General features: G+C 39.5%; 1 protein-coding gene across 3 annotated transcripts in view; it reads left to right on the top strand.

Annotated features, from left to right (window-relative positions):
• The window catches only part of ST7 (suppression of tumorigenicity 7), a 152,855-nt gene that overhangs the window by 99,317 nt on the left and 39,994 nt on the right, over positions 1-13,544 (top strand). For all 3 annotated transcript variants that reach the window (XM_058190982.1, XM_058190983.1, XM_058190985.1), the window contains 5 exons: positions 3,114-3,273; positions 4,853-4,907; positions 9,633-9,748; positions 10,750-10,825; positions 11,606-11,760. In XM_058190982.1, the coding sequence (XP_058046965.1) occupies positions 3,114-3,273; positions 4,853-4,907; positions 9,633-9,748; positions 10,750-10,825; positions 11,606-11,760 (562 nt within the window). The remainder of the gene's footprint in view (positions 1-3,113; positions 3,274-4,852; positions 4,908-9,632; positions 9,749-10,749; positions 10,826-11,605; positions 11,761-13,544) is intronic.

Genomic DNA, 13,544 nt, shown 5'->3' with positions numbered 1-13,544 from the left:
GTGAGGAGTCTGTAGATATTTTCCTGCCCTCTTTCTGACTTCAGTATACAGGTCCTCAGTGGAAGACAGTGTTGTGTCTGCACCCCCCCGAGCCGGCCCTGCTGCCAGAAAGTGACTTGGAAAGTGAGGGGGAAGGGCCGTCAGGACTTACTTCAGGAGCATCGGCTCCCCTGGCTCAGCTCCAGGAGCCAGAAGCAGGCCAGGTGGAAGAAATAATGAGGCCTCCATCCTCTGACTCTTTCCCCGCCCCAGGCCACGCCTGCAGACCCAGCTGACAGCAATCAGGCTTGGTTGAATCCTAGGTTTCGTAGGCAGGAGAGGAGGGAACAACAAAAGCAATGGCTGGGGAGGCCTAGGAAGTGCTGAGTCATGGAGCCACACCCCACAGGATATAAAAGGCAGCAAGAGCTAGTGTGTCTCTTTGTAACAGGCAAATCCTCTGATTGACTAGAGCTAAAGTTTGTGACTCACCAGTATCGTGGAAGATAACGAGGGCTCTTGGCAGACACTGGCTCTTTTGCCACCAGAGCTGATAGTGCCGGCTAATTAAGCCATTATTCGGATGGAGGTGGAGGAGGACAGAACAGACAGGCTGGTTGCAACAAATAACAGACCCAATAATTCCTTTGTAGAACTGTATCAGTAGCTCCTTGGGCAGCCTGAGCTTTCTGAGTTGGCACAAGAGGAGCATTCTTTGTTGTGTTTTTTGATGCGATTTTTGATGATAGGTGTCCATTTTAAGTCTTGAGATATTACAGAACCCAGAACCCAGAAACTTGAAGGTCTCTGCTGTTGATACTGTGTTGTCTAGTATTGTAAGAGATGGAGGAGGAGGATTTAGGAGGGCTTCTCCTAAAATCTACCTTCATCTCTACAGTTTTGAATGTGTTCAGTTCAAGATTGTTCCAGCCGCACCACAGGACCAGCTAACCCAACTTCCGCCTATACACAAATTCATTGTCATCTTGAATGAGACCAATGACTGTTGTATCATCTGTAAACTTCAGTACTTTAAACAGAGGGATCATTTGAGATGCAGTCGTTGGTATGTAGAGAAAAGAGTAATGGAGAGAGCACAAGTCCTGGGAGGTGTCTGATGTGACTTTGCCTAGCTTCACCTTCTGCTTCCTATCTATTAGAAAGCTTATGATCCACTTGCATGTGTGGTAAGACTCAGTTTAGTGAGAAGAATATTTGGGATGATGGTATTGAATGCTGAACTGAAGTCTACAAAAAGGACCCTTGCATAGGTCCTTGGAAATTCAAGATGTTGTAGGATGTAGTGCAAAGTCATATTAACAGCATCATCTGCAAATCTATTTGCTTGGTAGACAAATTACAAGAGTTCTCGCTACAGATCCATGATGATTTTCAGGTGGGCCAGCACTAACCTTTCAAAGATTTTCATAACTACGAATGTTAGAACAACTGATCCGCAGTCATTCAGCTCCTTGATGGAGGTTTTTTTTAAGCACTGGGAAGATAGTAGGACATTTGAAGCAAGAAGGAGCATAGCACATCTCTAGTGATTTATTAAAGATACTGGTGAAGATGGAGGCCAGTTGGTCAGCACAGACTTTCAAGCAAGAAGGGGTTATCCTGTCTGGGCCTGGTGTTTTTCCAGGCTTTTGTCTGTGAAATAGACCTTGCATATTTTTTTCTGTGATCACCAGAGGTTAGGGTGGGGGTGGGGGGGCAGAGGAATGAAATCAGTTGTAAATTTGGCTGTTGTTGGTGTATCTGAGATGGAGAGGGTGGCAATAGTTTCCACAGTGGTGGAACCTACTGTGGTCAAACCTACAGTAAAACACATTCAGCTCATTTGCCCTTCAGCATGGGAGGGACGTTTGCTATAGCCAGTGATATTTTTAAGGGTTTTCCACACATTTCCTGGTTCATTTGTTGAGAGATGATTCCTCAGTTTTTCAGAATAGTCCTTTTTGCTGCTCTGATCTTTCTTATTAATACATTCCTGGCCTGATTGTATAGCATTCTATCTCCTTTCCTGTAGGCTTCCTTTTTGGTACGATGTAGTGGTTGAGTTTAGCTGTGAACTAAGTTTTGTTGTTACTGTATGTGCACCAGCTTCTGGTCAGCACCCATAGGTCTTTGCAAAAACTGATATTACCTATTGCAAAGGTGTTATAAAAAAATTAATTAATGAATTAAAAGTTCATTGTTGCTTTAAAAAAATCAATGCACCAGTTCTTTTAAATAATGGTAGCTTTTATGAAATTATTAAGAGTAATTGAAAAATGGCTTTTCATCCCTGTCATATTGAGTACAAGTTCTTGGAAATTACATATTGAAACTTTTGTGAATTTGCTTAACTCTATTTATTATTATATCTCCACCTCTAAGTCTCCACTCTAGAATCATCACATTGCCTGAAGGGCTTTTATAGTGCAGTAATAAGTGTTTGAGAGTGTGAATAATTCCCCTATACCAGTGTAGGAGACGGGAAAGCCTATTTTCTTACATTCCAGTGGGGAGATGTAGAATACATTTCCTGACAGTTGAAACGTATCTAATATATTCAGAGTTGGCTTAATCCTTTTCTTCCCTATCTGTGGAACATCTCATATTGGTGTTTCTTGTTGCTTTTCACTTGTAGGATCTCCTTTGGTTGTAGGTTTATATGAATGAAGCTTTTCCCTGTATAAGCGGAAATATAAAATGAAGTAGAATTAGCATGGATGAATCACAGAACTATTATAAAAATTAAATAGCCATTTAAAACTACTTTCTTATTTCTTACTACCCAATTATCCATTATAATTGGATTTCTTTTTTAGTCTCCTTCCCCATGTGCTGAATTCAAATTCTACCCAAAAGATACATCTTTCTTATGATCATTCACTATTCCCTTTGAGTGCTTCCCATTCAAATTTTAGAGTATCTATTATTTCATTTGTCCACATTCCTTGTCATGTTTCCACCCATTATTTCTTTTGCCTGTTTTATATAGAAAATCTAATATACCACATAGTATTGTATAAATTATAACAAATATTTTATCCAAAATATACTTTAAGTTTACATTCTGTAAATGTGAGTGGGAGCAGAAATAGCTTAAAAAACTGAATAATTACATGTTTTCCCATCTGATTTAGATATTTGAATGGTGGTATTTTCGGAAGTATGGAACGTCCTTCATCGAGCAAGTCTCTGTGAGTCACTTGCGCCCTCTGCTGGGTGGGGTGGACAACAATTCTCCCAGTAATTCAAATACAAGCAATGGGGATTCAGATTCAAACAGACAGAGTGTTTCAGGTAAAATAACTACAATTTAATCATAATTACAATGTAATGATGTACAAATTATGAATAATTAATTTAAATAACTATTTTATATTAAAAGTCCTTTTTGCAGATTGGGCAGATCACTGCTTACTTTTTTAATCATTTATGAGGTTTGATATATTTGGGAAAGCTTAGTTTTTTCTGGTTTTTGCTCACTTCTGCAAATACTAATCAGCCTTGATGAGAGATCACAAGATAATCCCATGGTTGCAGACTGTGCCAGAAAGTTTTAAAAACTGTTTTATTTATTTATTTTAATTTTGGAAATGGTAAACCACTGTCATAGTTATTCCCAAGTAAACTATATGTCTCTGTACTCCTTAGGAGTCTAGCTTGATTCCAAGGAGTATTTTTATTTTATATTTTCCACTAAAATTCTTGCATAGCTTTACTGTTTACTGTGTCAGAAAAAAACAAAACTAGGGAACCATTTTGATAAATGGAGTACTGGAATCTCCAAATTGGCTCTCAGATTGTATGGACTTCCTTTATTTCTCTATTTTCTTGTCAATGTGACATTATTTAATAGACTCAGGTTGATCTAATGATTAAAATACGAACTAGAAAGCCAGAGACTATGAGTTCAAGTCCTGTCTTAGTGAGGAAATCCATCTAGGTGACTTAGGGCCAGTCATTCTCTCTCAGCCCAACCCAAAGCACAGGGTGGTTTTTGTGGGGAAAATTGGGCTGAAGAAGATTTGTTTTGTTGGCTATCTTTGCTGCCTTGATTTATTTGTAAAAATAATAATAAAAGGATATAAATAAATAAATAAATAAATAAATAGTATCTAGTGTCTTATTTTATTTATTATGGAATAGCAGAGTAAGATTTTAAAAAGTGACTACTGTATTATTCTACTGATCTGTACTGTAAACTAGTTAGTGTAACTGCTGAAGTAGGCCCACAGGGACTAAAGAAAATACCTCAACAATTCTGATTTTTAACCTTACGTGCGAATCCACTTGCTGCTTGGTGTTAATGCTCACAGGAAGAATTGTGGCAACAGATCACAGTTGGCAAAAGGCTAATCTAGAATGAAATAATTTACAATATAAAAGTTGTAACTGAAAACAGCTTTCAGGACAGTTCTTTTCATTCAATTACTTTATTCTAGCCATACCCAGGGATATTATCTATGCAATGTTTGTTTTGTTTACAAATTGCCTTTTTATTCTCATCTAAAATTTGGGAATAATTCTGAAACATATTTTGTTTGCTTTTTAAGCAAATATTTATTGAAAGAGTTTATTTTAACTCAATGAGTTTTGATGTACTAATAATTTTGCAGTATTGGATAGCATTCATCTTCATTTGTTCCTGTATATACCAATAATTCATGAAATCAAAGAGGTGGTTATAATTCTTATTAAATATAATGTATTGTCAGCTCCTAAATTGCCCAGTCTATAGGAAATACATTATTACCACTTGGTTGTCTATTTAAGTGTTTCGGCTGTACCACTTGGGATAACTAATTACAATATAATTTGTTTCCAAATAATTATTAGCATTCAGTTATAATTAGAGGCATTTTTGTTTTTGTGACAGAATGTAAAGTCTGGCGAAATCCCCTAAATCTGTTTAGAGGGGCTGAATATAACCGGTGAGTGCTATGTAGATTTATTATTCAAATATGTTAGCATGTTTGGAAAGTATTTTTAAATACTGGTTACATATGCTAGTCTATTTAAAAAATATTTTAAGCATTAGCTCATTGTCATTGTAAACTTCAAGAAGTCAGGTGCCTCTTTCAGACGTTTTGCAAATAGTTCAAATAAGGATAAATGGTCTTTGGATCCAGTCTCTTTTACTTTGTCCTTATGTTGGTGGATCAACACTTGACATCACCCTGCATAGATAAGTACCTTGCATAGTTTAGTTTTAAGTTTTAAAAAATATATAGGACAAGAAGGCACATTCCCCTGCATTTCTACTTCAACATATCAAAAATAACAGTGCTGAAGTACATGAATCTGTTGAGGTTAGTCTTGCTGTCCTCCAGATAATTCTAAACTTAAGGATGATGAATGCCTGAATTAGACTATGATTTCATTCAAGCAGTGTTAATGTGTAAATTTCTTTTATCTATTAATCTAAATCAAGAATCTCACTAATGACAATATTTTATTTTTCTACATTTATATTGTAGTTTTTCTTAAGCAACCAATGCAATATACATAGAATTAATTATCATTTTACTCCTCACTATAACAACTCTGTAAGCTAGGTCAGACTAAGCTCAAAGTCACCCAATGAGCTTTGTGATTGAATGGGAATTTGAACTTGAGTATTTCAATAACTGCACTCCATCTCCTCCCAAATCAAAAGCCTCAGGATAAAGGGGAGAAGCTGAAAATAATACAATGATATATATAGAGGATCTTCCTTAAGATAATCAAAACTGATATTGTATAACTGACATACAGTACATCCAGGACTATTTTAAACCAATTAAGCCAGCCTTCAAGATTATTTTAAACTCAGGTTATTAAATATGCCAGTATATACAGTGGTGGGATTCAAATATTTTAACAACCGGTTCTGTGGGCGTGTCTTATTTTGGGGTGTGGCTAGCTGGTCATGTGACTGGGTGGGCGAGCCTAGCTGCTCATGTGACCGGGTGGCCCTGGTTATGGGCATAGAAACTACTCAGAGGGCTAAAAAAAGTCATTTCTGACCGGTCCTCGCACTTATGACCATCCTCACATTTATGCCCATTGCAGCATTTTTAACAACCATGTCACTCATTTCACAACTGCTTCTCTTCACCAAGATTACAAGATAGGGTGCAAAATGTAAAATGTGAGGACAGTTGTAGGTGTGAGGACCGGTCAAAAGTGTGAGGGTAGGTCAAAAATAACTTTTTCAGCCCTCTGAGTAGTCCCTATGCACAAAATGCTGCAACAGGCATAAATGATGACCGGTCATAAGTGTGAGGACTGGTCAAAAGTGTGAGAACCTGTCAGAAATCACTTTTTTCAGCCATCTGGGTAGTCCCTATGCACATATGCTCTCTTTCTCTCCATCTTTCTCCCCCCCTTTCTCTTCCTCATCTTTCTCCCCTTCTATCCTTCATCTCTCTTTCTCTCCATCTTTCTCTCCTTAATCTCTCCTTCTCCCTCCCTCTCTTTCTCTCCATCTTTCTCCCCCCTTTCTCTTCTGCAGAGGACTGAAGGACTACCCAGAGGACTGAAAAAAGTGATTTCTGACAGGTTCTCGCACTTTTGATCAGTCCTCACACTTATGACCAGTCATCATTTATCCCTGTTGCAGCATTTTTAATAACCATGTCACTCATGTCACAACTGCGGTGCTTCATGTGACCGGGTGGGCATGTCCAGGTGGTCATGTGACATAGCTGCTTTGCCCTAAAGACTGTTTGCTGCAATGTTCATAAGTGTGAAAAACGGTCATAAGTCACTTTTTCAGTGCCATGCTTGTTAAACCAATTACCAGAACAAATCCATTCTCCCTCCTTCTCTCCATCTCTTTCTCCCCCTTTCTTTCTTTCTCTCCTTAATCTCTTTCTCCCTCCCTCTTTCTCTCCTTCATCTTTCTCCCCCTCTTTCTCTCAATCTTTCTCTCCTTAATCTCTCTTTTTCCCTCCTTCTCTTTCTCCCCACTTTCTCTTCTTCATCTTTCTCCCCTTCTATACTTCATCTCTTTCTTTCCTTCATCTTTCTCTCCATCTTTCTCTCCTTAATCTCTCTTTCTCCCTCCTTCCCTTTCCCTCCATCTTTCTCCCTTTTCTCTTCTTCATCTTTCTCCCCCTTCTATCCTTCATCTCTCTTTCTCTCCTTCATCTTTCTCTACTTCTTTCTCTCCTTAATCTCTTTCTCCCTCCTCTTTCTCTCCATCTTTCTCCCTCCTCTCTTTCTCCCTTCTATCCTTCATCTCTTTCTCCCTTCTATCCTTCACCTCTCTTTCTCTCCATCTTTCTCTCCTTAATCTCTCCTTCTCCCTCCATCTCTTTCTCTCCATCTTTCTCCCCCCTTTCTCTTCTTCATCTTTCTCCCCCTTCTATCATTCATCTCTCTTTCTCTTCTTCATCATTTTCTGCCCCCCTCTTTCTCTCCATGACTCTTTCTCCAGATGGGGTAGGGTAGGCTGGTGCTGCGTGGGTGGGAGGCGGCTGCAGGACAGTCCTGCTGGGTGGGCGGCAGGCCAAGGCGATTGACACATGGTTTGCTGCCCACCCGCTCCAAGCTCTCACTGGCCACGTGGCCAGCGAGGTGCTTGAATCGCTAGCTAGAGAGACGCTTGGATGCAGGCAGGCTTTGGTCGGTGGCCGCGTGGCACTTGACTCAGGTGGGCAGGGAGGTGAATGGATCGGGTGGGCAGCGGTCACAAGCTGCTGCCCACCCGATCCATGCACCTCGCTGACCACCCGAGCCAAGCGCCATGTGGCCGCCGACCAAAGCCTGCCTGCATCCAAGTGTCTCTCTAGCCAGCGATTAAAGCACCTCACTGGCCATGTGGCCAGCGAGGAGCTTGAATCGGCTGACTAGCAAGAGGCTTGGATGCAGATAGGCCTCAGTCGGCGGCCGCATGGTGCTTGAATCAGGTGGGCAGCGAGACACTTGGATGGAAGCAGGCTTTGGTTGGTGGCTGCGTGGCCAGCAAGGTGCTTGGATGGGGGTAGGTCATGGCCGGCAGCCGGGCGGGTGCAAGTCAACCACCTTTCCCAGTCCCACTTCCCCAGGGGCAGCACTCGGCTGTACTTGCTTTCTGCTGCTGGAGTGGTCAGGGCAGTCCGAAGTGGGCAGTCTGAGATGGGGAACAGAGTGGTAGGCGGCTGAGCCAGACATTTAACAAGCAGTTCGGGTGTGCTCCCAGGGGGGAGGAGAGTGCGAGCCAGCAATTTTACAAATGGTGCTGTGACACCGGTAAGTAATGGTGGGGAGGGGAGGGGCAAGGGGAGGGGCGAACTGGCAATTTAACAAATGGTTCGGCCGAACCAGGGGTGAAATCTAAAAATTTTCCCTACCGGTTCTGTGGGCGTGGCTTAATTGGTGGGTGTGGCTTGGTGGTCAGATGACTGGGTGGGTGTGGCCAATAACAATAAATAATAAAAATAATAAACAAAGTATAAAAAAACAATAAGAGGTACCAAAAACCAACTTTCACACTTTACACACACACAACACAACACAACACAACACAACACAACTGACTCACACACAATATAAAAGCAGCTGCACTTCACACTTCACACAGCCACAAAAAGCTCAAAAACCAACTTTCACACTTTACACACACACAACTGACACACACACACACACATACACACACAAAATACCACATACAGCTTTCTGAGATTTTGTGTGTTTGTGTAGTTAGAGTGAAACACTACAAAAACACACCAAATCTCAGAAAGCTGCACAAATAATTTATTATTTTATTTTATTTTATTTTATTTTATTTTATTTTATTATTTTATTTTATTATTTTATTTTATTTTATTATTTTATTTTATTTTATTTTATTTTATTATGGACTTCAATTCCCAGAGTTCCTCAGTCAGACAGCATTAATCACTCAGTAGTGAAATAGATTAGCTAAATTTAGATTAGCTCTGTCTGGTGCTGAAAGCGAAACTGGGGCTTTCCGGCTGTGAGAAAAGCCATGAGGTCGATCAGTAATCAGGTAAGTGGCTTAGGCTCTTTTAAAAGGAGTTTTTCTACATGTTTTCTACAGAAAACATGTTTTTTAAGGTTCTGCTGATGAGGAACTCAAGTGAGATCCCCAGAGTAGCCTTTAATATATTTTTTTAAAACTTTAAAGGCTGCAGATGTCAGCTGAGGGGCGGGATCCTCAAAGGCTTTTTTTTACTTTTAAAGGCAGGTTTCGGCTGAAGCAAAACCGGCTTTTAAAAGTAAAAAAAAAAACAACCCTCTGCTGATGGTGCGGCTCAGCAGAGGCAGTGGGGGCGGGGCCAGGGATTTTTGCTACCGGTCCTCCGAACCAGCAGCCACCATCGCTACCGATCCGGGAGCATTTCACCCCTGGGCCAAACCGTCTAGAACCGGCAGAATCCCACCACTGAGTATATATCAACTATATAACCATGGGACAATACTTTAATAACCTCAATTTTTCCTCAACTTAAAGCAATTAAAATTCTTCCCAAAATTATTTTTTAGTACCATGGTTGGATTTCTAGATGGAGGTTACTATATTAAGAAAGATGACAGCTGTGTGTGGATACATTTTTACCCAAAAGAAAGAGCAGCACAAGGAAAATCACCACATTATGAATGTATGATGTATGACAATATCTCATCCTGCACATCTGTCCTGAATGCACAAAACACAACTCTATTTGCAGATACACCTGGGTGACTGGAAGAGAACCATTGACATATTACGATATGAATCTTTCAGCACAAGATCATCAAACATTTTTCACATGTGATACTGACCATTTAAGGCCTGCAGATGCCAGTAAGAATTTTACTAAACTTATTTGAATTTGTAGCAGATTGTAAAGCCTGCTTTAAGACATTGCGGTTAAAAGATAAACACAGATATCTTGATTCTTAACAAAGTTTGTGTTTCATTTAATAATTTATATAATGTGATATTTATATCATATTTCCGAATATGGTGATTTGGAATTTGGATTATGTGGCTATCTGTATTTCCACATGCTGTTTCTCCTGAAACTTTGCTGTAGAATAGTACTCACTGTTGTATTATGTTATCATCATTGGTTCTGGGAACTTCCTGTTAATTTTTAAAGAGAGCAGGGTTTTGTTTTGTTTTTCAGAATAATCAAAAATGCCTTACCTGGTTGCTAAAGCACTGAAGTACCAGCATTTTAACCTTTGTTCAGAATCCACTTAATTACATTAATTAAGTGCTTTGGAGTAAACTATTCTTAGCACATTTATACATAATGCATTGCTAACCTTAATAGTTGTAAGTTCATTCTTGTTGAAACATATCGAAAGAGTATCTCTTCTACCATCAGTATCTGATTATATTTTTGGACTTAATGAATTATTTGTGTGGTGAAATGCCCTGCTAATAAGTTAATTTAGATAAACCTAGCATAGGGGTGTCAAACTCAAGGCCCGGGGGCCGGATTCTGCCCACAAGGTACTTAGATTTAGCCTGTGGGACCACCCTGGAAACAATGAAGGACTGTCCCGCAGTGCTTCTGCCAGTGAAAACGGGCTCCCAAGCTCCATTTTCAGCTGCCACAACCTCCTGCAAACCTCTGACAGTGAAAACGGAGCTCAGGAGAGCCTGTTTTCGCTGGCAGAGCGCTCAGACTATCACAGGTGCCCCCAACAGGAGTGATATCAAGCTGGCCATGTCCCTCCTGGCCCTGAGGTCAAACACAACCCTGATGCGGCCCTCAATGAAATTGAGTTTGGCACCCCTGGCCTAGCATGACCTCCAAATTACTGCATTTTTTAAAAAAATGTTTCATTTCATAGTAATGCAAAAGGCTTGGAGAGAAAGAAATCCACAGGCCAGAATTTCTGCAGCACATGAAGCTTTAGAGTTAAATGAGTAAGTGTACTAAAAGTCCTTTGATTTTTTATTTATTTATTTGCTTTGTTATAATGTCTTATTACTTGGGGAGTCTTGTGCAAACTGAGAAAACTGTGAAATAGTACTCCTTGTACAATTAGCACTTGAGGAATGAATGTATGGATCTATACCTTTACATTTGTTGAAGCTAAAGTTGTGTATGTGTGATATTTTCTTTTCTTTTTTTAATTAAGAAGAGGATGAGTTGGAGTTGAAGCAGGAGAAATATTTCTTTCATACTAATCATGATAGACATGGATTGATGTATTTTCTGAGTTTTTAAGAGATGATATCTCTGCCATCTACTTATTTCAGACATGATGTATAAATCTTACTGTACTTGAATGCCCCATTCACCCTTTTTGCCATATCCATTTACATTGGTTTTTGTTTGCCTATTGGGCTTTCTGTCTTAGTTGTTCCTTCATGTTGCTAGTTGAAACATATGGAATTTGGTATTTGCAGAGTTCTATCCCACCGCAACCTGAATTTTAAATGGTAGTTTACTCCCCATAGCTTCAGGAATGGATAGCTTTGAACTTGCAGAATTGTGCACATGGACAGTAGTACTCTGTTGAAGTGAATAATGTTGCTTGGTAGGTCTGAAAATATGCCTGCAGCCAGTTGCTGGATTGAGGCATATATTTTACCTAAAAGAATTAGGCATGCCGAAGTCCCTTGTCCATCTGTTGTATCCTATAACAAATGGTTATTTTTCTAGCTTTCTTTGTGATGATTACTTTGTCATTTCATTGACAGGTGTGCCACTGCTTACATTCTCTTGGCAGAAGAGGAAGCAACAACGATTGTGGAAGCAGAAAAACTGTTTAAACAGGCTCTGAAAGCAGGTGAAGGCTGCTACAGACGTAGCCAACAATTACAGCACCATGGTACCCAATATGAAGCTCAGCACAGTAAGACCCTTTCCTTCTGTTACCAATACTCTAAATTAGAAGGTCTCTATAGGGCCTTTTGTGACTCACAGGGTCACTTCATTAGATGTTTGGAATGGCTAAACTGATGTAGGATTTAAATTAGGATGAGGCAATAGGAAAAAAGTAGAAGAAGACAGGGTGGTTATCTTTCATTCACTTTCTCATCCCGATTTAAATCCTGCATCTGTTTAGCGACTCCATGTGCCTGCATGATGAAGTGAGCTATTGTTCACAAAAGCTTATGCCTTTAATAAATAGACTGAAAAGATGCTGCCACACTCCTCTTAATTTTTAGCTATCATAGTTTAATACAGCTGTCTTCCTACAATACTGTAGGGATCTCTGAGAAACAAGTTTCTTGCAATTGACTAAGAATAATTGACTACAGAGAAATACTATAGCTCAAACGTTGAATTCTATTTATTATAAAAGCTGTGAATAGTGCAATGGTTCTGTGGGGGGAAAATGTGAAATTTAAATAATTTGAAAAACTGGAAAGAAAGAAGAATGCAAAAATGTAATGGGAGAAATAACTCTAGGGAAAACATCTTTAGATAGCTAAAAAGAATACATTTTTGTCTTCTTAAATACTTATTAGGTTATTGGAGAAAGTAATCCATGGTTCGCAGTTACAGTCATCTGCATACAGGAAAGATGAATTCAAAATGGAATAAGGGCAATGAGTTAATTGGTTTAATCACAAAAATGAAATGTGTCATGCAAAAAAAGAATCTGGAAGAATTTGGTAATTCAATTTGTAAAATAAAAACAAGTGGATCATATTTAGAGACTTCTTTTGCATTTGCCTTTTCTTTTTGGTGTTTTGTGAAAAAATATATTTCTTTTTCAGTTCACATTTTTCAAAATACGTTTAGTGACATTATTCTGTGGTGTGTATGTGTATGTGTGTTACTCAAGGTTTCAGCCCAATCAATGCACTGGAATCTCCATGCTTTTCTTCCAAAATGGGTGAATGCAAGTAATTAGTAGTATGTCTATAAAACTGAGAATTATATGTTGCAGAATGGCATTATTTTAAGGGAGCATTTATGAATGAATCATTAACATAAATTAAAATTTGCCTAACTTTTTGTCTGCATGTTGATGTTACTGGAGAAATGGTAGAAAGACTAAAGCTTGAGAACATAGAGCAGTGACAGCTAACTTTTCCGGCACTGAGTGCCAAAACTGGAGTGTGCATGGGTGTGTGCACGCATGTGCATGCACCGGAGCACTGGAACCTGGGAAAGAGCAGCTGGCCAGTGCGCATGTGCATAGCGGCCAGCTGCTCTTCCGGGTTCCGTCATGCACTGGACAGCTGGCCGGTGTGCACGTGTGCACCAGAACCTGGAAGAGAGCAGCTGGCCGGTGCACATCTGTGAGATAGAACCTGGAAGAGCAACTGGCCACAGTGCACGTGCCCACAGAGCGGGTTTTGCATGCCGCTTCTGGCACGCGTGCCATAGGTTCACCATCACGGACATAGAGGGTGTTTATAAGAAGCAAATCAACTAATCAAGAGTGAAATTTCTTGATATATTGAATGAAATTAGTTATCTAATAAAGGAATATTTTCAGATCCTAAAAGAATAGCACCATTTTATAGAGTCTGAGAATGTGGGTTTTGGTCAAGAGCTTTCAGAGGGATGATATTATATGATAATAGATTTTCTGCACAAAAATGATTTTTCTAGAAAACAAAGAACTTTCAGTCTCTTTATAGTGGCACAGTATAGAAGGATACAATTGTCAGACATAATCAA

The sequence above is a fragment of the Ahaetulla prasina genome, chromosome 7 (assembly GCF_028640845.1).
Source record: "Ahaetulla prasina isolate Xishuangbanna chromosome 7, ASM2864084v1, whole genome shotgun sequence".
Taxonomy (NCBI): domain Eukaryota; kingdom Metazoa; phylum Chordata; class Lepidosauria; order Squamata; family Colubridae; genus Ahaetulla; species Ahaetulla prasina.
This window is presented reverse-complemented; position numbering and strand designations above follow the sequence as displayed.